Source organism: Diceros bicornis, chromosome 30 (genome assembly GCF_020826845.1).
Source record: "Diceros bicornis minor isolate mBicDic1 chromosome 30, mDicBic1.mat.cur, whole genome shotgun sequence".
NCBI lineage: Eukaryota > Metazoa > Chordata > Mammalia > Perissodactyla > Rhinocerotidae > Diceros > Diceros bicornis.
The window spans coordinates 4,612,402-4,633,835 of NC_080769.1; the positions used below are offsets into that span (position 1 = coordinate 4,612,402).

Consider the following 21,434-nt stretch of genomic DNA (forward strand, 5'->3'; position numbering starts at 1 on the left):
CATCTACGGCCGCGTTTTTTTTTTATTCCCTCTCTTTGGCTCCCTCCTTCCGCGCGAGTCTCAGGAGAAGCGCAGCGCAAGGCGCCGCGGCTTCCGCCCGGGGCCCGGTAAGTGGGCCTCACCTGGAGCCCGCCCGGCTCGGCCCTGGCTTGCGTCGACCCCCACCGGGCTCCGGGCCTGCGCTGCGCGTGGCCCGGGCGTCGGGGCCGCGCCTGACCGGGAAAGGCCGAGAACCCGGTTGGGCCAGATTCGCGAGGCAGCGAGAACGGGCCGGGGCGGGGGAGGGGGCAACCGAGCCGGGCTTAGGGGGTGGGGCCTCGGAGCGGGGCCAGGTCCCAGTGCCGCGAGAATCGGGCCAGTGGGGCGGCTGGGGTCAGGCTGGAGGGGATCTTATTGGGGGAAGCATTTGGGGACTGCTTAGGGCCTGATAGGGGGACGTCGCGAGGATCGGGTGTGTGTGGGGGGCTGTTTCGGCGGGGCTTGGTTGAGTCTGATTGGGGGAGGCCGCATTGAAAAGTTGGGGGGGCTTGTTGGGCCCTGATAGGGAGGGGTGTCAGACTTCGGCCTAGAGGGCTTTGCTGGGTCTGGCTGTGAGGCGTCGCTGGGATCCGTTGGGGAAATGCTCTGGGGGGCTGTTCGGCCAGGCCTAATTGGGGGAAACTGCAGGGATGGACCAAAGGGGTTTCCGGTTCGGGGTGGTGGGGGCCTTGGCCGAACTTAATTGGGGGAAGCAGCGGAGACTCGTCAGCACGAGTTACTGCTGACTGTGGGGAGGGGCCTTGGCCAGACCTGGTTGGGGAAAGCGACAGGGACCGGTCCAGGGGGCTTCTGTCGCGGGGTGGGCGGGCTTGGATGGCTCTCATTCCGAAAGGCAACGCGAATCTGTCTGGGGATTGCTTCGGGCCTGATTAAGGGGAATCGCTGGGTACCGGGTCTGGCTAGGCCAGAAAGGGGGGCGTCTGGCATCCGGTTGAACTTGGAGGGCCGGATTAGGGGAGGCGGCAGGGATCAAGACAATCGGAGCGCCTTGGGACGGTGCATCTTGGGAGGCTCAGGGACCGGCCCAGGGCAGAGGAGGTGGCTGGGATCTGGCGGAGCTTAAGGGCTGAGTTTCAGGAGGAGAAGGGGTTCTTCAGGGGGCCACACCTGCACGTGGGAAACCACCGGGGCCAGGGCGCTATGGCAGTCTGGGGCAGGGCCCCTGCATGGAGAGGTGGCTGGGCCCTACTCCAGCTGCTTCGAGGGAGACGGAAGCCTTAAGGCCCGCAGCTGGGGGCGGTGGCGTGGCTGCCAGAGGAAGGCTCTGCATTGATGCGGATGAGGATCCGTTGGCCCCACCACCTCTTCCCGTGGCCTGCTTCTACATCCCCCCACCCTCGTGGCCGTGGATGTTGCAGCTGGCGGGGACCCCGCACTTGGGTTGGTGTGGATTGGCCGACTTTGTCCGCTGAGGGTGCTCCAGTCATGCCTCCAATGCTGCCACCTCCGCGGGGGCTGAGCCTGTGACTCACACGGAGCCCCAGGGACCCAGCGCTGACCCTGGCCCCTACTCCCGCAGCTCGCTTTGCGCCATGGACTGGCAGCCAGATGAGCAGGGCCTGCAGCAGGTCCTGCAGCTGCTCAAAGACTCACAGTCACCCAACACAGCCACGCAGCGCATCGTGCAGGATGTATCCTTCCTTCCTTCCGGGCTGGGGGGAGCCCAGCAGACATCTGCAGCCCCCGAAGGCCAGAGAGGAAGGGGCCAACTCCCCGATCCCCAGACTCTTTCTGCTGTGGGGAGGAGCTAGCCTTGGCAGAGAATTAAGGATTAGAACTCTTGGGTCCCATTCCCAGAGGAAATGTGGCCCTGTGGAGGGGCGGGATGGGAGGACACCTTTAGCTGGCTCTCTGCTTTTGTTTAGGTTCAGGTTAAAATTTCTTTTTTTCAATTGGTTGTTTAAAATACTATAAGTTAAACTTTTGAAGCATTTAAACCATTAGTAAGTTTCACTTGAAAATGTGGCTTTCCTTCTTTTTGAGAAAAGCAGGCAACGTTGGACTGCTGGTGAGTGGCTGGGTGGCAGCTGCCACCCTCAGACAGAGCCAGGCCTGCCACCCTCTCCTGCTCTGGCCAGATCTTCAGGGCTGGGTGGAAAGCTTGGGCATCTTCCCCCTACCCGGATGAATTTGATGGGCCTGAAATGCTGTGTTGTTTTGGGCATGAGGGTTGAGAGGTGGCATCAGGAGCTGGCTGCCTGGTCCCAGTGGTCAGAGGTACCGTCAGCTATGTGACAGTAAGGGGGCCCCGCCTGGGGAAGGCCCCTGTCTCCCAAGTTCCTTAACAACCTGGCAGAAACTCAAACAACTGAACCAGTTTCCTGACTTCAACAACTATCTGATCTTCGTTCTGACCAGACTCAAGTCGGAAGGTACGCCCTCGGTGCCCCTCCACGAAGGCTGGACCCCGCTTTCTCCCCGGTGGTGCCTTGAGCCTCAGCCCTCTTTCCCCAGATGAGCCAACTCGCTCTCTTAGCGGTCTCATCCTCAAGAACAACGTGAAGGCGCATTACCAGAGCTTTCCACCGCCTGTGGCCGACTTCATCAAGCAAGAGTGTCTCAACAACATCGGCGACGCCTCCTCGCTCATCAGAGCCACCATAGGTGAGAGGGGCAGCGGGAGTCGGTCTTGGCCCAGAAGCTTCTCGTCATGTTAAGGGTATTAGTCACTGAATGCTGCAGCACTGTAGGTGGTAGCACTGTTACTGTTGCCGTTTTACAGATGAGGAAACTGAGGCACAGGGATGTTAAGGGACTTGCCTGGTAAGTAGGAGAGCTCAGAAGCGACCAGTGCAGGTCCACGTTCTGAACCATTCCCTCCTGAAACATCCATGCTTACTTCTGAGGCAGTCACTTGATGTCCAGAATTTTGTGTCAGGTCAGGTTAAAATCTGAGGGTTGGGCCGGCCCCGTGGCTTAGCGGTTAAGTGCGCGCGCTCCGCTGCTGGCGGCCCGGGTTCGGATCCCGGGCACGCACCGACGCACCGCTTCTCCGGCCATGCTGAGGCCGCGTCCCACATACGGCAACTAGAAGGGTGTGCAGCTATGACATACAACTATCTACTGGGGCTTTGGGGGGGAAAAAAATAAATAAATAAAATCTTTAAAAAAAAAAAAAAAAAAATCTGAGGGCTCCCTGCCCTTGTGGAGCTTGGTGGTAGCTAATTCTCACCAGTGTTGGTTTAGGTGAAACGCAAGTGAGGTTGGCGTCGGAGCCTTCCTGGCTCCTGGAAGGCTGCCTGAGGAAGTTGCAGAAGGATGACCAAGAATTTTCTAGCAATTTTACCTTAAGCTTTTTCACTACTGATAAACACCAACCCTACCATTTATTACTGACTTTTTTTTTTTTAATCTATTTTTTTGTGTGTGTGTGAGGAAGATCAGCCCTGAGCTGACATCCATGCCAATCCTCCTCTTTTTGCTGAGGAAGACTGGCCCTGGGCTAACAACTGTGCCCATCTTCCTCCACTTTATGTGGGACGCCACCACAGCATGGCCTGGCAAGCAGTGCGTCGGTGCGCACCCGGGATCTGAACCTGGGCTGCCAGCAGCGGAGCGCACGCACTTAACTGCTACGTCATGAGGCCGGATCCTGTTACTGACTTATTTTTTTTTCCAACTTTATTGAGATATCATGGACATATAAACTGACTTATACTCTTTTTATTTAAATCTATGTCAACTTTTAAAAGTTGCTTTTCAAAGAATGTGGTATACAACTGTTTTAAATGAAGAGAGATTTGCTTGCCCTAAAGGGCAGTTAACCTTAAAAACGAATGCAATAAAGACAGAAAAAATAAAGCTAGATAGTGGGCTAGATAAAAAAAATTTGAGCTAGATAGTGGGCCTGCCAGAAGAGCTGATCTTGGGGCCTGCTGCCTCTGTTAAAAGTGACCCTTAGCCCCTACGATACCGCCTTTAAGGCCAGCAGAAGGATCTGGACTTACCAAGCTCATTCTAGGTGCCAGGTTGTGCTCTAAGTACTTAAGTCATTGAAGCCTCCCAGTAGTCCTAGGAGGCTGCTGTTCCTTATCTCCACTGAGGCACAGAGAGGTTAGGTGATGTGGCCAGGGTCACACAGGGACAGGCCTGGGAGTGCACTCAGTCTACCCATGGCAGGGAGCACCTTTCCCAGCAGACGTGTGAGCCAGGGTCACCTGGGAAACACTGCCATCTCCTGGCTTTAATTCCCATCTGCACTGACATCGACTTCAGTTACTTCCCTGCCCTCCTGCTTCAGATGCCTCCTGCAGGCCGAACTTGGGTTTCTAATAAGCGGTACAAGTCTTCCCCAACGCCATGTGGCCGTGCACCAGCGGCGGCACCCCCCCCCCCCCGCCCCCAGCCATCCCCTTCTCCCACTCTCCCCTTCAGTTTCTCCGCTCAGCTCCACTGGCTCCTCATGCATCTGTAAGCACACCAGGCCTGCTCCTGCCCCCGGGCCTTTGCACCTGCTGTGCCTTCTGCCTGGGCTGCTCTTTCCCCAGGGATCTCAATGGCTTCTCCCTCACCTCCTTCAGGTCTTAGCTCAGATATCGAGATGTTACCTGGGTGAAGCCTGCTCTGGACACCCAATTTAAAATGGCTCCCTTCACCCTCAGCCCTTGCTAGCCATCTTCTCTGCTTTATTTCTCCCCTTAGCTCTGGGCATCTAGCTTCCCAGGCCTTTGCTCCTGTATCTTTACCTCACAGCCTCCCTCACTAGACGTCAGCTCCCAAGGGCAGGGATTTTGTGTTTAGTTCTGTGCTGCATGCCAGGGCCTGGAACAGAGCTGGCCCACAGTAAGGCGCAGGGATCTCAAAAGGGGTGTGTAGTGCTTACAGGGATAGCTGGCGTACAGAAAGCCTGTGTGGGTACTGGCAGGGTGAGCGCCGGGGTGCCGAGCAGGCCCGCACCCAGCCTGAGGCAGCGTCCCTTCCCGGCCGCCCCAGGCATTCTCATCACCACCATCGCTTCCAAGGGTGAGCTGCAGATGTGGCCCGAGCTGCTGCCCCAGCTGTGCAACCTGCTCAACTCGGAGGATTACAACACGTGTGAGGTACGCAACAAGCTGTGGCCCGCCCACCCGCACGGGCCGGGAGCTGGGGCTGGACCGGGACGCACGCCCCTCTGCCTGCCCCTCTCCACGCAGGGAGCCTTCGGAGCCCTGCAGAAGATCTGCGAAGACTCGTCTGAGCTTCTGGACAGCGATGCCCTCAACAGGCCCCTCAACGTCATGATCCCCAAGTTCCTGCAATTCTTCAAGCACTGCAGTCCCAAGATCCGGTGGGTGCGGCCCCCCGGGGGTCTGCAGGGGACCTGGAGTGGGCGGGGCAGCGGGGGCAGCGGTGACCACGTGCTGGCTTGCCGCCAGGTCCCACGCCATTGCCTGCGTGAACCAGTTCATCATGGACCGGGCCCAGGCGCTGATGGACAACATTGACACCTTCATCGAGGTGGGCCGCCGGGCTGGGGGTGGGGAGGCCGAGGGCTGGGGCCCTGCCGCAGCTGACCCCGCCTTCCCCGCAGCACCTGTTTGCTCTGGCGGTGGATGACGACCCTGAGGTGCGGAAGAACGTGTGCCGCGCCCTGGTGATGCTGCTGGAAGTGCGGATCGACAGGCTCATCCCCCACATGCACAGCATCATCCAGGTGTGCAGGGCCCAGGCGGGCCTGGCGGGCCTGGCGGGCGCTGTGGGGCGGGAGGCGGGGGGCCACCCCACCCCCGGCCAGGCCTCACCCTTCTCCTGCCCTGCCCCAGTACATGCTGCAGAGGACCCAGGACCACGATGAGAATGTGGCCCTTGAGGCCTGCGAGTTCTGGCTGACGCTGGCCGAGCAGCCCATCTGCAAGGAAGTCCTGGCCTCCCACCTGGTCCAGTGAGTGCTGCTCCTGCCCTCTGTCCCACCCTAGCCTCACTCCATGTCCTCCATCTCAGTTTACCTTCTGGCCCTATGTATGTTAATTTGGCCAGTGATAAGAATGCAGATTTTAATGACTTAAAAATTAGGTAAGTTATAGGTAAGTTATAGGTAAATGAAAAGCCAGCAAAGGCTTCAGGCATAGATGGACCCAGGTGCTCAAAGGATGTGGACGGCATCTGTCTAGTCTCACATCTACTTCGTTCTCAGGCATGAGCTCCCCTCATGGTAGTGCTGTGCCTTCTGCAGCCTTCTAGCTTAGGAACTCAGAGTAAGGAATTTCTTGACTAGCTTCTCCAGGAAAAGTCCCAGGGCTGCCCTTCCTTGACCAACAGGATCACTTGCCTATCCCTGAGTCAGTGAAGGCTCTAATCAAAGTTTCCAAGCCCAAGGTGTGTGGGCTCCAGCTGGGGGGGCTGGCTGGCCTGCCTATTTGCTCTCCTAACCTGGCCCTGTCCCAGAGAAGTGCCTGGTGACAGGACCACATGTCCCCGCCTCATGGCTTGCTAGGGATCGTGCATTGTTCCCAGCCTGTCAGTGTATTCCGGGGTCTAGAATTCACTCCGTGGCCGGGTCTGGTCAGGAGGCCTCCTGTGGAGCTAGGAGTCGTGTCAGCTCTGTCCCAGTCCCAGTGGCTGAGACTAGGCTGGGACGGTACCCCTGGGGGAAGTGAACGATGCGCACAAGCAGAACCAGCATGCGCAGTGCCGTCTGCCCCTTGGCTCCGTGCTGCTCCTGCCCGCACCTCTGCTTCCTCTTCCCCAGGCTGTGAGCCTCCGGGGGCCCCTGCAGCCTGATTAACAGCCTTTTTCCCCGACAGGTTGATCCCCATCCTGGTAAATGGGATGAAGTATTCGGAAATCGACATCATCCTGCTCAAGGTGAGTCGGGGCCGACTGCCAGCTGCTGTGGCCAGCAGGCGAGGGTTAGGGTGGGGGCCCCAGTGGTACTTAACGGTCTGCCCGGCTCTGCAGGGGGACGTGGAGGAGGACGAGGCGGTCCCCGACAGCGAGCAGGACATCAAGCCGCGCTTCCACAAGTCGCGCACGGTCACGCTGCCCCACGAGGCCGAGCGGCCTGACGGCTCCGAGGACGCAGAGGACGACGACGATGATGATGCTTTGTCCGACTGGAATCTGAGTGCGTGGCCCGGCCTGGGGCGAGGAGGGGGACGTGGGGGCGGCAGGCCCTGGGCTGCCTCCCAGGAGGTGATTAGAAGCCTATGCAGAGCAGATCGTGCAGAGTCTAATCATGAACTTTGATCCAAGGGGTCTAGTCGAGGAGAGCCAGTGGCCTCCCCGATGGGCCTCCCTGAGCCCGCCCCCAATTTCCCCCCACCAGGGAAGTGCTCAGCGGCTGCGCTGGACGTACTGGCCAACGTCTTCCGGGAGGAGCTGCTGCCCCACCTGCTCCCTCTGCTCAAGGGCCTCCTCTTCCACCCCGAGTGGGTGGTCAAGGAGTCGGGCATCCTGGTGCTGGGCGCCATCGCTGAGGGTGAGTGCCGCCCGCCTGGCTGCACCCCACCTCTGAGCCTGTGCTGGGGAGACTGTCTGGGGCTGGCCCGGGCCAGGCCATGTCGGGGTGCAGCCGCACGGCACTGGCGAGCTCTCTCCAGAGGCCTCCCCACCCCGCTCCACACAGCTCTGGGATTGGAATCTTCCCCTCAGCCTGAAAGGAACCCCAGACCCCAAATGCAAGCCCTCTCCCTAATTGTCACGGACAGGCAATTCTGTGAGGTCGTAGGCATGATTACAGCAACACTAATGTTAACAGGCTCTTCTGCAGGGTTTGCCCCGTGGCAGGCAGCCTGGTCCCCCGGGCTCAGCACTGCCCGATGAGGTGGGTTTCACAGATGGGGCAGCTGAGGTGCAGAGAGATAGACGCCACTTCCCCGGTCACCCAGGGTGCAGCTGGCCTCAGACCTGCTCCCGGCTGCAAGGCTGGCCTCCTGAAGGGGAAGTGTATGCTGGTGGTGCTCCCTCAAGCTTCCCTTGGTGGGGTGTTACTGGCATGTTTTTCAAGCTCCCTTTGTCCCAGTGGGGTGAACAGCTTGAATTCCCAGAGGGATTTGCGAATCTGTTACAGGCGTCTCTTGTGACCGCCTCAGCCTCCAGGCCTGTCAGAAACAGTTCACACACAGCAGCAGGAGCCCTCCCCCTGGGGAGCTGTTCAAGATTGTCCAAGGAAAGGTTCCCTTATATAAGTGTTATTTGTCTTATGTTAATATATATGTACACTAGGTGTTCTGCACATTAATGGGAAAAGATTTAGAAGAATGCACCCAAAACCAGTAAAAATAGATCTCGTGTCGTGGATTCTTAGGGGTGTGCTGTTAGCTGAGTTCTCCGATTAAAAGAGAGATGTGTTTGTGGTTTTTAAAAAAAAAAAAATAAAGAAAAATCACAAACATCCCAGAAAGTTTTCAAAGGAAAAGAACTTTCCGTCCCTCTGGGTTACTGCTGCCCATGAAGCCCGAGTCACTAACGGGTGACCGTGATGGGCTGGAGCTGCTGGAGGGGAAAGGCTTGCTCTGATGCCGCTTTCCATCCTGACCCTGCCTTTCACTGGCTCTGACTCTGGGCCAGTTATTTAACCTCCGAGCCTCCGCTTCTCTGTCTCTCCCCAGAAGAGTGGGTCTGGCCGGTCCTAGGCGGGCTCAGCGTTCCCCTGTGCCCGTTTCTGCAGGCTGCATGCAGGGCATGGTGCCCTACCTGCCCGAGCTGATCCCGCACCTCATCCAGTGCCTTTCGGATAAGAAGGCCCTGGTCCGCTCCATCGCCTGCTGGACGCTGAGCCGCTACGCCCACTGGGTGGTCAGCCAGCCGCCTGACATGCACCTCAAGCCCCTGATGACGGAGCTGCTCAAGCGCATCCTGGACGGCAACAAGAGGGTGCAGGAGGCGGCCTGCAGGTGACCCTCGGCCCCCGCCCCCAGCCCCCAGCCCCACGTCCCGGGAAGTGATGACACGCACAACCCCTGACCTCGAGCTGATTTCTCAGTATTCGTACTGGCTGATCCCGGGCTGCCCTCCCCGCCCGGCCCTGGTTCTGCCTGGCCTGCAGACCCACTGAGCCCCTCCCTCCTCCAGTGCCTTCGCCACCCTGGAGGAGGAGGCCTGCACGGAGCTGGTGCCCTACCTCAGCTACATCCTGGACACCCTCGTCTTCGCCTTCGGCAAGTACCAGCACAAGAACCTGCTGATCCTCTACGACGCCATCGGCACCCTGGCTGACTCTGTGGGCCACCACCTCAACCAGCCGGTGAGACCCCACAGCAGCTCCCTCCTCCCAATCCCGTGACCCGCTGGCGACCCCACGTCGCAAGCCAGGGACGTGGCCGTGACCTCGACAGGCAGGCAGGCAGACCCAGCCCCTGCTCTCACCCTGCTTCCAGTCTAGTGGGGGAGACAGACAGTTAGGAGACAGTGTGGTAAGTGCTGTGCCAGGGCAGCTCCGGCCTGCGGGAAGCGGGAGGCCCCGACGCAGGCTCCAAGGGGGCGGGGGGAGGGCGGGCCTCAGGACGGGTGAGAAGGGCCCGGAGGTCTGTCTGGTTGATGAGCCCTTGCAGGGCCCCGTGAGCCACAAAGAGAAACCCAGACCTCATTGCTCAGGTGATGGGTGCCTCTGAGTCCCAGGGAGCCCTGTTGATTCCCAGGCTGCCAGCCCCACCCCAACTTCCTGCTCCCCTTCCAGGAATACATCCAGAAGCTGATGCCTCCGCTGATCCAGAAGTGGAATGAGCTCAAGGACGAAGACAAGGACCTCTTCCCTCTGCTGGAGGTGAGCAGGCTCCAGGCCCTCTCGCACGGCCCTGCCCATCCTGCCTGAGTTCACCTCTTCTGCCCTCCTCCCTGCCAGTGCCTGTCATCGGTGGCCACCGCCCTGCAGAGCGGCTTCCTGCCCTACTGCGAGCCCGTCTACCAGCGCTGTGTCACCCTGGTGCAGAAGACGCTGGCCCAGGCCATGGTGAGCACCCCCCGCCTGCTGCTCTGCTGTCGCCCCAGGGCGGGCCCAGGCCCCTCACCCGCCCGCCCGCCCTGTCTGTGCGCAGATGTACACCCAGCACCCCGAGCAGTACGAGGCCCCCGACAAGGACTTCATGATCGTGGCGCTGGACCTGCTCAGCGGCCTGGCCGAGGGCCTGGGCGGCCACGTGGAACAGCTGGTGGCCCGCAGCAACATCATGACGCTCCTCTTCCAGTGCATGCAGGTGGGTGCACGCCCCTCGCGGGCCTCTGCCTGCGTGCTCAGTAGCCTGTGTGGGCCAGCCTGGGCGCACCAGGGGCCTTGGTTGTGCCCAAAAGAAAGACATCAGGGAAAAGCGGCCTGTAAAAAAACAAATTTTAATTATTTAAAAAGTGATGCAAATAAGGCACGAATGAAATCTCATTGAAAAAGCAAACAATGTGCAAAATGAGAAAGCAGAAACAGGAAGCCTGCAAGTACAAGCCCCTCCAGCGTCCCCGCAGGGTGTCCGGAAGGGCTGCTGTCCCCTCTGGGGGGTACCCTGAGCCAGGCTCTCACACGTCCTGAGTCCCGGGTCTGCAGTGGGGCCCCAGCCTGGGCGCTGGGAGTGGTAGGGTCAGGCCGGCTCCAGGGACTGTTCCCCTAGCTGCCTGTGCTGACGGGTTAGTGGGGACCCCGGCTGGTTGTGGAGGAGGGGAGCCCTGCCCTGCTGACCCGCTCTGACCCCCAGGACTCGATGCCTGAGGTCCGGCAGAGCTCCTTCGCCCTCCTGGGAGACCTCACCAAAGCCTGCTTCATCCACGTCAAGCCCTGTATCGGTATGACCCCCATCTCGTGCTCACCACACGACCCCAACCTGGGCCTCAGGTGATGGAGACGTGACCGGGGAGGACTGTGACCGAACTGGGATGTATTCGTACTGGCTGATGGGCCCGTCCGGCCAGGTCTGGGAGCGCACCTGGCTGGCCTCGTGCTCAGCACCCCTTTCTCCCCCACCAGCTGAGTTCATGCCCATCCTGGGCACCAACCTGAACCCCGAGTTCATCTCTGTCTGCAACAATGCCACCTGGGCCATCGGCGAGATCTGCATGCAGATGGGTGAGTGCCCTGCCCCTCCCCATTGGCCTGATCCTGGCCTGGGGTTGGGAGTCTGGCGCTGACTGACAGGTCCTCTCAAGGGGGCCCTGGTGCTCCTTGGAGGAGGGTGCAGTTGGCCAGGGGCCAGAGGACACCTCTGGGCGGTTTTGTCAGAGATGGGGGTCCGGTGGCTGAAAGGCCATCTGTGAAAGAGGCAGGACAGGAGGCCTGTTCTGATTGGACCGTCTGCCACCTTCCCATGCCCCATGCAGTTCGCTGAAAGGCCCACTGGGATTGGTTGGGAAACTTTGCCCCCCCGCCCCCCACAGCCCCCTATTTGGTGGTGTAGTCTCACCGTGGTGTCCAGTGGTGACTTGAGGGAAGCTTCTGGTGTTTGGGGGGTGTGAGTCTGTTTCTAGTTGGCTGTGGATCCTGGGCTGGGGATCAGCAAAGAAGGTTATTGTTCCTGCACTGGTTACGGTTGGCCAGTGTCTGGATGCAACTGGGGTCAGCCTGGGTGGCATGGGTCACACGGGCTCTGACTGCCTGGTCCCCCAGGGGCAGAGATGCAGCCTTACGTGCAGATGGTCCTCAACAACCTGGTGGAAATCATTAACCGGCCCAACACGCCCAAGACGCTGCTGGAAAACACAGGTGTGCGCCAGGCCTGGGCCACTGCCGCCCCCTTGCCCGCCTCCTGGAGGTGGGGTTCCTGGCTGGGAGAATAGTTGAGAAGAGGCCTCGGGAAAGAACCAGGGAGGGTGCCTGGAAGGACTGGGAAGGGGGTTCTGGGAGGAGCCCCATGAAAGATGCTGGCCTCGGGGGAGACCTGGGAGAGACCAGGTGGGGTGGGGAGGAGACCCTGGCTGGACCAAGCTTGAGGCCCAGGCGGCCAGCAGGAGTTGTTCCCTTGGGGCCCATGGGGCGGGGCTGGTGCCTCGTGCCAGAGGCCCCGCCACGTACCGGGGCCGCTCGGGGTTGCAGGTCGCCTGACGAGTCCCTCTGCCATTCCAGCCATCACCATCGGCCGCCTGGGCTACGTGTGCCCACAGGAGGTGGCACCCATGCTGCAGCAGTTCATCCGGCCTTGGTGGGTGCCCATCTGTGTGGGGCCTGCTGGACGGGGGGCCGGGCAGCGGGGTTGGGGGGGCAGGCCCACCCATGGATGCGCGTCCTAGCCCACTGCCTGCTGATCCCTGCTTCCCCCGCCCCCCATTGGTACATGTCACACCCAGCCCTGCTGCCCACTGACCCGATTCCCCCCACACCACAGATGCCCATCCTGCCCCAGCCCCACCCACTGATTCCCCACTGCTGACGTTCCCCACAGGTGCACATCCCTCAGGAACATCCGGGACAACGAGGAGAAGGACTCGGCCTTCCGAGGCATCTGCATGATGATAGGCGTCAACCCTGGGGGCGTCGTGCAGGTTGGGGCAGCTGGGCTCAGAGGGAAGGCCCTGGGGCTGGGCTCGGGCAGCCCCTCACACGGGATCCGTCACGTTTCAGGACTTTATTTTCTTCTGCGACGCTGTAGCCTCCTGGGTGAGCCCGAAGGATGACCTTCGGGACATGTTTTATAAGGTGAGGCTCCCCCTTGGCCCTGATGTGGTCCCAGGAAGCGGCAGGGGGGCGACCCTCTGCGGGGAGAGGCCGAGTTCCCCTCCCGGCGCCCCTCAGCCCTCCCTCCCCACAGATCCTCCACGGCTTCAAAGACCAAGTCGGGGAGGAGAACTGGCAGCAGTTCTCAGAGCAGTTCCCGCCGCTGCTCAAGGAGCGGCTGGCTGCCTTCTACGGGGTCTAGATGAGTGTCGCGACCGCCAGGTGAGGAGGCTGTGTGCGGGGGGGGGGGGGGGGGGGGGCGCGCTGGCGCTGTTGTGGGGGCTGAGGGGCGCGGGCCCTGACCTCTCCTCTCCCGCAGGTTTCTGTCTGCGTCGTCGTCGGAGGGGTTGCTGGGGAGCGCGCTGCGTCCAGAAGTTGCCGTGCCCTGGTCGAGGGGGGTTAGGGAGGAGAGAGTGGGGCCTACATCCAGACGCCTTCCCAGTCCATCAACCTGCGCGGCCGGCCGGCGGGCGGGCAGGTGGGTGGGGCCTCCATGCTCGTCCTACAAATGGGGGGGTGGGGTGGGACTTCTTGGTGGCAAGGGCCCCTTTGTTCAATTGGGGTCACCTCAGGCAGCCCCCTGGGGCCAGCCATATGGGAGGGAAGAATCAACACGGCCGACCGAATCCGGCTTAGGATGAGGCGAGGGGAAGGCAGGCGGGGCGGGGGGTCCTTGTAGAGACATGTACACTCACACGTACACACGTGGCCGCACACATGCGTGGGCGCTGTAGCCAGCCAGGCTGGACCAGCTGCCCCACCGTTCCCCGACTGCATGGAGACAGTAGAATTAGTGAACCCCTGAGTTAACCCGTAAGGCCTTCCGTGTAACCTGCATCTAGAGTTTAAGAAGCTTCTGCTGTTTTGCCAGAATTGGCGGTGACTGGGGAGGGCTGGGTGGGTTGGGGGCCTCTGCCGGGACCCCAGGGCGGGGGGAAGAGGACAGCTGCCTTGGGGACGCCCCATCAGCACGCACACGCTTTGGACCTGCTCCACACACTTCCTGCCAGCTCTATGGCAGCCTCCGCCAGTGTGTCCCCCTCCGCCAGTGTGTCCCCATCCCTGTCCCAGCCAGAAGAGTGGGGACCACTGGAGCAACTGGGGCTGGCCAGAGCTTGTCCTTTCTCCCTCCTTGGTGCCCCAGTGGCTTTTGAAGATGCTGGGCCGGGACCTTTTTCCCCCAAAGAGAGCTGGGGGCAGCCAGAGCTGCTGCCACCTAGCCCTGCGTCTCTCCATAAACAAGTCCGTTTCAAGGGCGGTCCATTCCTCTGTGCTTCTGAGAGCCCTCTTCTCAAGTTCTGGGCCTGCCTGTTAACATGAGGGCTGGGGCTGGGGCATTTTATTGATGGTGACAGGATGAAGGTTTATGCTTTGCCAGCAAGAATGAAGCCAAGAGCTTGGAGAAGGGGAAAGGTGATGGACCCCCTGACCCCACACTGTGGCCCTGGGGCTTCCTGGTCATCACGGGGTCCAGTGGGCGTCCAGACCCCACCAGATTGGGGCACTGATTCTAAGGAACCTCTTGGGATTGGTTGGGGATGTGGTCATGTGGGAGAGGCTCCCCTAGAAAGGGAGGGGGCGTGGTTATTTCTGAGTTGGCCTTGAAACTGAAACCGGGCCCTGCAGCCCCCTTAATGTTTTCCTTTTTCTCCTCCGCTGCTTTCTCCTTTGGGGCTCCTTTTGGGGTTTTGCGGGGTTTGACTGGATTCCTGCATCCTGGGGCCTGCTCCATCCATCCGTCCGGGGCCCTGGACCCCACTCCCATCACAGCCCTGTGTCTTCTCTCTGACACGGTCAGGCCCTGCCTCTATTCCAAGGGGCACTTGGTGCACATTCCATAAACTCAGCTGGTTTTGCCCCGTGTGAAACTCCAGCAGGTCTCTGGAAGCCATTTGTAAAAAAAAAAAAAGAAAAAAAAGTTTTTTAAAAAAAAATATCATTTAATTTTCTGGTAATTCCAGTTCCTTGGAGCATCCTCTCTCTGCTAGGTCTTGGGGTGTGTGGATGGATTGGCTGATAGGATTGGTAACCCCTTCTCCACCCAGGATGGGGGGCTCCAATCACCTTCAGGGAAGGGGAGCCTCGTTCTAGTTTTCTTTCTTTTTTTTTTTTTTTAAGAAAACTATTTAATTTTTTAATTTATTTTTGGTTGATTTTTGCACAACGAAGTTTCGGCTTCTCAACCTTCTCCCCTGCCCAGGGCTGCGGACCCTGACTGGCCTTGATCTGCAGTCCCCCTCGTCCCCACATCCCTTCTTCCCCCTCATCCTCTTCCTCCTGCGGGCTCCAGGGTCTGTCCATCTGTTACTGTGCTGTGCTGGGGACTGGCGCCAAGGTGGCGTGAGATTCCACTTGTGTAGAACTTTGTTGAGTAAAGATCAGTTTCTTGTGAAACCTGCGGTGTCCATCTGGCCTCCTGTGTCCGTGGCTTTGGCAGCAGAGAAGAGAGATGGAGGGCGGCTTGGGAAGCTTTAGAAATGGGGATGCACAGAACTCAGGAAATAATTGGGGAGTGGGGAGGTAGTTAACCAGCTACACTTCTTGGGATCCCAAGCCTCTCAGTTTTCTTCCCTGTAAAATGGGGAGGTGCATGTGAACGATGAAGATTAAATATGATAATATACATGTGCAGTGCGTTCGCTGGGACATTATAGCTCAGTAAACGAGAACTATTGGTGTTGCAGCCCAGGTTCAAGATCCCCACCTGCCATTGACTAAACTGAGTGGCAAGGCCTTACAGCCCTCTCATCTTTGGCTGACATTACAACTGCCCATCGCTGGGCAGCTTAGACATTTTTGTAGAAGGCTCAGCCCAGCACCAGGCCTCAGGGAGATATGTAAATATGAAGCAAATGAGAAATTGCTCAGCTCTGGGGACACACAAACCTCATAATAAAATCTTGTTGCAAGCTCAGTACGGCCCAAGGATCACCTGTGTCAACCCGGGAACACTAAAAATGCTGACACACATCCAACGTTCGTTCAAATATGTACGTTTCAGTGAGGGGGCATAGAAGTGAAATAGTGATGTGCCCCATAGAGAAAAATACAGCGGGGAGGGGAGGGAGAGCGTTGGGGACAATGGTCGCAATCTTACAGTAGAGCACTCCGGAAAGGTGATGTTTGAGCAAAGAGCCAAGTGGATGTCCGAGGAGTCGGGCGAGGGAACAGCAAATGCTCCTTGGAGATAATTGGTTAACACTGCCTGGCTCAAGAGGCTTTCAGTAAATAAGATGCTGTTTTCTATCGGTGTGATTTTACGTAACTCAGAGTAACTTTCACCCAGGCCTCTGCAGTGTAACTGCATGTTTCTGGCTCCAGAAGCAGAGACAGGAGTTCGAGAATCACTAGTATGTCCCAAACGCGAACCCGGAAAAGGGACTTTGCATTTCTAAGCCCGGTGTCACCTGTGAGGTGCCTTCGGCAAGGCCGCGTTTTTCACACCAGAGTTCGCTGGCCCTCTGCACCAGCACCACCACAGATGCTTGTTTAAAAGACGCAGGAACCAGGAATCTGCACTTTCCAGCCCAAGGCCGAGGCAGCTACAGAACGACACGCCCGCGAGCCAGCGGACTTTCACTAACAAGCCAATTTCCCTGTGAGCCGCTCGCTTCCGGCCTGCGCCGAACGTCATCAGGAGGCGCCGGAAGTGCCCTCGCGCTGCCTAGGAGACAGGACGCGGGGCCCGCCGCTGACAGGGCCGGGCTGGCCGCGCCCACCCGGTCGCTATGGAGCTGCCCCCAGGGCCGCGCGACGATCCCTGCGCCTGGGACGATGACTCGGACCCGGAGCCGGATCCCGACCCCGACGTGCAGGCCGAGGCTTACGTGGCCCGCGTGCTCAGCCCGCCGAAACTCGGGCTGGCGCCCCCGCGCGCCCCTCCGCTGTCCGCGCCCGCCACGTCCCCTGGCGCCCTGGAGCCGCGAGCTGCGCCCAAGGGACCGGCCGTGGGCGCCCCCGGCCTGTTGAGCCTGCCCCCGGAGCTGCTGCTCGAGATCTGCGCCTACCTGGACGCGCGCCTCGTGCTCCACGTCCTGCCACGCGTCTGCCACGCGCTGCGCGACCTCGTGCGTGACCAAGTCACCTGGAGGCTACGCGCGCAGCGCCGCGTACGCGCGCCCTACCCGGTGGTGGAAGGTGCGCGCGCCCGGGGGCCAGGGTCGCCCGCCCAGGTCGGGCTTGGGGCGGGGGAGAGGGTACCTGGGGTGCTGTGAGCACAGCCCCTGGAGCAGGCTTTCTGGCTCTGGTGGAGGCTGAGGTAGTTCCTCGTGGTGCCAAAGCCCCTGACCTCTGGGTGGACCGTGAGGCAGACATTTGGGGTCCTGAGGCTGTGGAAATCTACCTGGGGAGCTGGAGTCCCTCAACTCAGGATCTAATGATCCTCAGGCTTGGGGTCTGGTGGTACCAAGGCCCTGACTTCTGGCTGGTGGTTGTTGACACAGGGACTTGAAATCTCAGGTTGTCAAAATCTGCTTGGGGCTCACGGTGAGCCCGAGAATCTTCAGGTTCTGAGTCTAGATGCTGAGGCAGCAGCTGGTAATGCCAAAGCCCCTCACCCCTAGAGTCTTGTCCTAGGTGGGGGTGAGGCACGGACTCAAGATCCGGAGCCTGCAACCCTTGAACCCAAGCTAGGGTTTAGAGGTTGGGATCCCTGATACCAGCAATCACAGATCCTCAAGCCCAGGGTCTGGGATCTTAGGCAGGGGCTGGTGGTCATTTCCCCTGCCCCCAAGGTCATTGTCTCTGGGGGATAAGACAACTTGGTGACCTTGAATTGATTGGACTCTCCCAAACTGCTTGATAACATAGATGCTTGGGCCCCATCCATTCCACCGAATCTCTGCACCTGGGGCTTGGGTTCTGCGTCTTAACAAGGCTCCCGGTTTACAGATATTAGTTTGAGCAACACTTCCCTGGGTCCAGTTCAGATGGCTGAGGTGGGAAGTGCTAGCTCCTGCGCCCAGCCTGAGGGTTGAGGGGCTGAGGACAGACCTAAGTGAGGGCAGAGGCAAAACCTTAATGTCCTGAGGCTGCTATCCCTCAGGGGGGCATTGGGGGGGTGAGGCCTGGGAAAGTGATCCTGAGGCCCCAGTTCCCTAATTCCTGGAAACTTGGGTGAGGAGTTCTAGACTTGCTTGGAAGGTGAGTGGGCTGGTGGGCCCAAGGCCAGAGCCTGGGCCTCCTTGGGGTGCCGTGAGGGATGCTGGTGGGATTCTCTTCAAGTCAGATGCAGGTTGGGCTCCCGGAAAGCCAGCGTGGGCTTGGACAGCTGGTGGGGGGGCAGGGTTCCTGCCCAGTGGGGACCCTACTCATGCTGCCCCACAGAGGAGGACTTTGACTGGCCGGCGGCCTGCATTGAGCTGGAGCAGCACCTGTCGCGCTGGGCGGAGGACGGGCGCTGGGCCGAGTACTTCTGCCTGGCCGATGGGCACTTCGCTTCCATTGACTCGGTGCTGCTGCTCCAGGTGAGGCGGGAGTTGGTGGTGGGTCAGGTAGGGGTGGCCAGGGTGACCCCCACAATATCGCCTCACTCCCCTCCCAGGGTGGGACGCTCTGCCTGTCAGGCTCACGAGATCGCAATGTCAACCTGTGGGACCTGCGGCAGCTGGGGGTGGAGCCCAGCCAGGTCCTGGTCAAGGCGCTGGGCACCCAGAGGAACAGCACCCACAAGGTGAGGGGGAGGAGGTGTGAGGCCTGGGGGGGGCACCAGGCCTCCTAGATTGAAGTCTTGCTCTGCTGTTGTTCGTGTGACTTTGGGTGAGATGAATGACTTCTCTGGGCCTCAGTTTCTACTTCTGTCCAGGGGTCAGTTAGGATGAGGATGAATGAGATGAATATGCATTAAGAGCTTCACTCGCTCGGATATACAGTAGGCGCTCAATAGATGTCAGGTATACCTTGAGAGCCGTAGGGCAGGGCCGTTATGGGGCTGCCCTTGGGAATCAGACAGCTCTGAGCATGATGTGATCTTGTGAGAAGTGGCCGTGGAGGGGCACCTCCACCAGTCACTGAGGGGGTCTAGGCTGGTGGCCGAGAGCTCGGTCTCAGAGCCAGGCCACTGGGTCCGAATCCCCACTCTGTCACTGCCTGGCTGTGTGACCTTGGGTGAGGGACTCAACCTCTCTGTGCCCCGGTTTCCTCATCTGTAGAACGGGACACATTCCAGTCCTCTCCTCAGCGGGTTTGGTGAGGAACAAGGCGGTCACAGCCAGTGCTCTGTGGATAGGAGCTCCTGAGACAGGAACTGTTTCTGGGCCCGTTTTCCCAATGAAGAAACTGAGGGAGGTTCTCGATTTGCCCGGGTCCCAGAGTGGAGGCTCCCCCTTAATCACCGTGTCCTGGGCCCTCAAAGCGCCGCTGGTGCTGAGTCTCGCAGGACTGACTGAGGAATATTACTGGGCGGGGCTGTCTCGTCCTGGCTCCGCAGTCAGACGGGTCCATAGACCTCAGCTCTAATGTCTCCTCGGCGCTGACCGCCCTGGGCTCTTGGGTCCGTCATCTCCCTGCTCTGCGCCTCAGTTGTGTCTGTGGCGTGGGGACGATCACATGGCCCGCTCCCGCAGGGCTGGGTGTGGTCGCTGGCGGCGCTGGACCACCGGGTGTGCTCCGGCTCCTGGGACAGCACCGTGAAGCTCTGGGACATGGCGGCTGATGGGCAGCAGTTCGGCGAGATAAAGTGTGAGGGGTCCTGGGCAGGGGGGCCCGGGGTCAGGGCCCTGCCTGGCCTCAGCCCCAGCCCCATGTCCGTGTGTCCCCAGGGGCAAGGCAGCTGTGCTGTGCCTGTCCTACCAGCCTGACATCCTGGTGACCGGCACCTATGACAAGAAGGTGACAGTCTACGACCCCAGAGGTGGGCCGGGGGCCCTAACTGGGGAGAGCAGGGCTGCCTGGGGTCTCCAGGGTCATGCGGGGGGAGGAGACACTGGGCCTCACAGCCTGGCTGGGGTGACAGTCACCTAGCCAGATGCTGACCACTCAGAGTAGCCTGTGCTGTGCCTGGGGCCACAAAGGCACCTGGTGGTGGGGGTGGGGTGAAGGACTGGAGGGCTCCCAGAGGAGGGGCCTCTGAGCCTGAATCCCGTGGGAGGCGGGACAGCCCCTGAGAATCCTGGCTCCCCAATTCCTAGCTTGAACCTCAGTTTCCCCATCTGTAAAATCCGGATAATAACAACTCCAGCCCCATAGGGTTAATGGGAGGTGTTAATAAGAACATCGCGGATTGAATAAGTTCCTCTACATAAAATGCCTAGGATGCACACTGCCCGGCACATAAGCCTTTTCTGTTATTGTTTATTCATTCTGATTTTAACTAAAGGGCCAGCGTGCCTCGTCCAGGTAGAGCCAGAGTCCGGGGGCGTGGGTGGGGGCACGCCCGGGCGCCCTGCAGGAGGAGGTGTTTCATGCTGGGACCGGTGGGCACTCTGCACTGAGAGCAGATGGGATTGGAGGAGGGAGATGGGGTGGGAGATGGGGGGCAGAGGCCTGGGGGTCCTGGATCCAGCTGGGGCAGGAGAGGAGGGGCAAGGTCACCTGCAGGAGGGGGCAGGGGGGGCAGACCGAGGTTTTGCCAGGGAGGATGGAGGCCCAGGATCCTCGGGTGGGCCGGGGCCTCCGAGGGCTCTGATGTGCCCCTCCCCCCGGCCCGTCGCCCACGCAGTCGGCCCGGCCCTGCTGAAGAGCCGGCGGCTGCACTCGAGCGCGGTGCTGGCCGTGCTGGCGGACGACCGGCACATCATCTCGGGCAGCGAGGACCACACGCTCGTGGTGTTTGACCGCCGGGCCAACAGCGTCCTGCAGCGGCTGCAGGTGGGCCCCCCTCAGGGCCTGGAGGGACCGGGGCTGGGCGCGGCCCGGCCCAGCCTGAGCTGCTCTGTCCCTCGCCCCTCCCACAGCTGGACTCCTACCTGCTCTGCATGTCCTACCAGGAGCCCCAGCTCTGGGCCGGCGACAACCAGGGCCTGCTGCACGTCTTCGCCAACCGCCAGGGCTGCTTCCAGCTCGTCCGGGTCTGCCCCACCCTCCCTGGCCTCCTCCACCCGGCTGGACCCCCAGGGCGGTGGGGGCTGGTCCTGGGAGAGCCAGGCCTGAGCGTCGCCCGTGTCCCCACCCACAGTCCTTCGACGTGGGCCACAGGTCTCAGATCACAGGGATCAAACACTCGCTGGGGGCCCTGTACACCACGTCCACCGACAAGACCATCCGGGTGAGGCCCAGACGGTCCCCTCCCTCCCCCACCGCCACCGGCCAGGGCACAGCTCCTGACCTGTGCCCCTCACAGGTGCACGTGCCCACAGACCCACCCAGGACCATCTGCACCCGGAGCCACCACAACGTGCTGAACGGGGTAAGGCCCAGCCCCGCGCCCCGCCCGGCTGCCCAGAGCCCCCCTGACTCCTCGTGTCTCTGTCCGCCCAGATCTGTGCCGAGGGCAACCTGGTGGTGGCTGCCTCCGGGGGCCTGTCGCTGGAGGTGTGGAGGTTGCAGGCCTGAGCAGGTGGACGAGGACGAGGATGTGGATGTGGATCTGCCGGCCGGCAGGCTGGGCCGCGGCCTGTTCATGGGGGACCTTGCCCCATGCTGGTGCTGTCTCTGCCCTGCCCCGAAGGCCTGCGGCACAGGGAGTCCTGGGCCGTGGGCGGGCGGGGTCCTTGGGCTGGGCCCCACGCTGGGGGGGGTGAGGTTGGGGTTTCAGCCCCCCAAGGGGCTGCTCCCCACCCTGGGGCTCTGTTATTGTTGTGATTTGGACGCCGCTCTCCCTTGAGAGCGAAGAAGAAATAAACCTGACGTACTGGTGCTCCAGCCTGGAGTGTGAGCTTGGGGCTGGGACGCCGGGGGCACGCGTGCATCC

General features: G+C 60.5%; 2 protein-coding genes and 2 non-coding genes across 9 annotated transcripts; all 4 read left to right on the plus strand.

The window, feature by feature from the left end:
• Window positions 1-19: 19 nt before the first annotated feature.
• Window positions 20-13,093, plus strand: TNPO2 (transportin 2). Of its 4 annotated transcripts, XM_058525610.1 has the most exons (25): window positions 20-107; window positions 1,559-1,670; window positions 2,336-2,411; window positions 2,494-2,643; window positions 4,972-5,078; window positions 5,172-5,305; window positions 5,394-5,475; window positions 5,549-5,671; window positions 5,781-5,899; window positions 6,762-6,822; window positions 6,916-7,081; window positions 7,283-7,435; window positions 8,627-8,852; window positions 9,031-9,202; window positions 9,635-9,721; window positions 9,800-9,907; window positions 9,993-10,151; window positions 10,638-10,725; window positions 10,907-11,005; window positions 11,543-11,638; window positions 11,969-12,074; window positions 12,315-12,414; window positions 12,494-12,568; window positions 12,681-12,808; window positions 12,906-13,088. In XM_058525610.1, exons 2-24 carry the CDS (start codon window positions 1,572-1,574, stop codon window positions 12,786-12,788), a joined length of 2,694 nt encoding a protein of 897 aa, XP_058381593.1. In that variant the 5' UTR covers window positions 20-107; window positions 1,559-1,571; the 3' UTR covers window positions 12,789-12,808; window positions 12,906-13,088. The 4 variants fall into 4 exon arrangements, with proteins under 4 accessions (XP_058381593.1, XP_058381596.1, XP_058381594.1 ...); XM_058525613.1 differs by lacking the exon at window positions 20-107 and having other exon boundaries at window positions 904-1,670; window positions 11,999-12,074; window positions 12,681-12,782; XM_058525611.1 differs by lacking the exon at window positions 20-107 and having other exon boundaries at window positions 1,458-1,670; window positions 11,999-12,074; window positions 12,906-13,093.
• On the plus strand, window positions 8,894-8,962 carry LOC131394642 (small nucleolar RNA SNORD41). The gene has a single exon (XR_009216205.1). It is a non-coding gene; the product is annotated as a small nucleolar RNA SNORD41 (small nucleolar RNA).
• On the plus strand, window positions 10,767-10,841 carry LOC131394645 (small nucleolar RNA ZL2). Its single transcript, XR_009216208.1, has one exon. It is a non-coding gene; the product is annotated as a small nucleolar RNA ZL2 (small nucleolar RNA).
• Window positions 13,094-13,496: 403 nt separating the features above from the next.
• On the plus strand, window positions 13,497-21,379 carry FBXW9 (F-box and WD repeat domain containing 9). Of its 3 annotated transcripts, XM_058525616.1 has the most exons (10): window positions 13,497-16,723; window positions 17,912-18,051; window positions 18,129-18,257; window positions 19,150-19,262; window positions 19,345-19,436; window positions 20,244-20,392; window positions 20,479-20,592; window positions 20,700-20,789; window positions 20,865-20,930; window positions 21,002-21,161. In XM_058525616.1, exons 1-10 carry the CDS (start codon window positions 16,315-16,317, stop codon window positions 21,074-21,076), a joined length of 1,377 nt encoding a protein of 458 aa, XP_058381599.1. In that variant the 5' UTR covers window positions 13,497-16,314; the 3' UTR covers window positions 21,077-21,161. The 3 variants fall into 3 exon arrangements, with proteins under 3 accessions (XP_058381599.1, XP_058381597.1, XP_058381598.1); XM_058525614.1 differs by having other exon boundaries at window positions 20,865-21,379; XM_058525615.1 differs by lacking the exon at window positions 20,244-20,392 and having other exon boundaries at window positions 21,002-21,379.
• Window positions 21,380-21,434: the final 55 nt, after the last annotated feature.

What these genes read in the sequence shown, in the direction of transcription:
- TNPO2 (XM_058525613.1), top strand. Translation starts at nt 1,572, where the DNA reads ATGGACTGGCAGCCAGATGAGCAGGGCCTGCAGCAGGTCCTGCAGCTG. An exon ending in GCTGGGCGCCATCGCTGAGG is followed by an intron (nt 7,436 to 8,626) that starts GTGAGTGCCGCC and finishes CCGTTTCTGCAG; the next exon opens with GCTGCATGCAGGGCATGGTG. An exon ending in TTCGGGACATGTTTTATAAG is followed by an intron (nt 12,569 to 12,680) that starts GTGAGGCTCCCC and finishes CCCTCCCCACAG; the next exon opens with ATCCTCCACGGCTTCAAAGA.
- FBXW9 (XM_058525614.1), top strand. Translation starts at nt 16,315, where the DNA reads ATGGAGCTGCCCCCAGGGCCGCGCGACGATCCCTGCGCCTGGGACGAT. An exon ending in GACAGTCTACGACCCCAGAG is followed by an intron (nt 19,437 to 20,243) that starts GTGGGCCGGGGG and finishes TCGCCCACGCAG; the next exon opens with TCGGCCCGGCCCTGCTGAAG. An exon ending in GCGTCCTGCAGCGGCTGCAG is followed by an intron (nt 20,393 to 20,478) that starts GTGGGCCCCCCT and finishes CCCCTCCCACAG; the next exon opens with CTGGACTCCTACCTGCTCTG.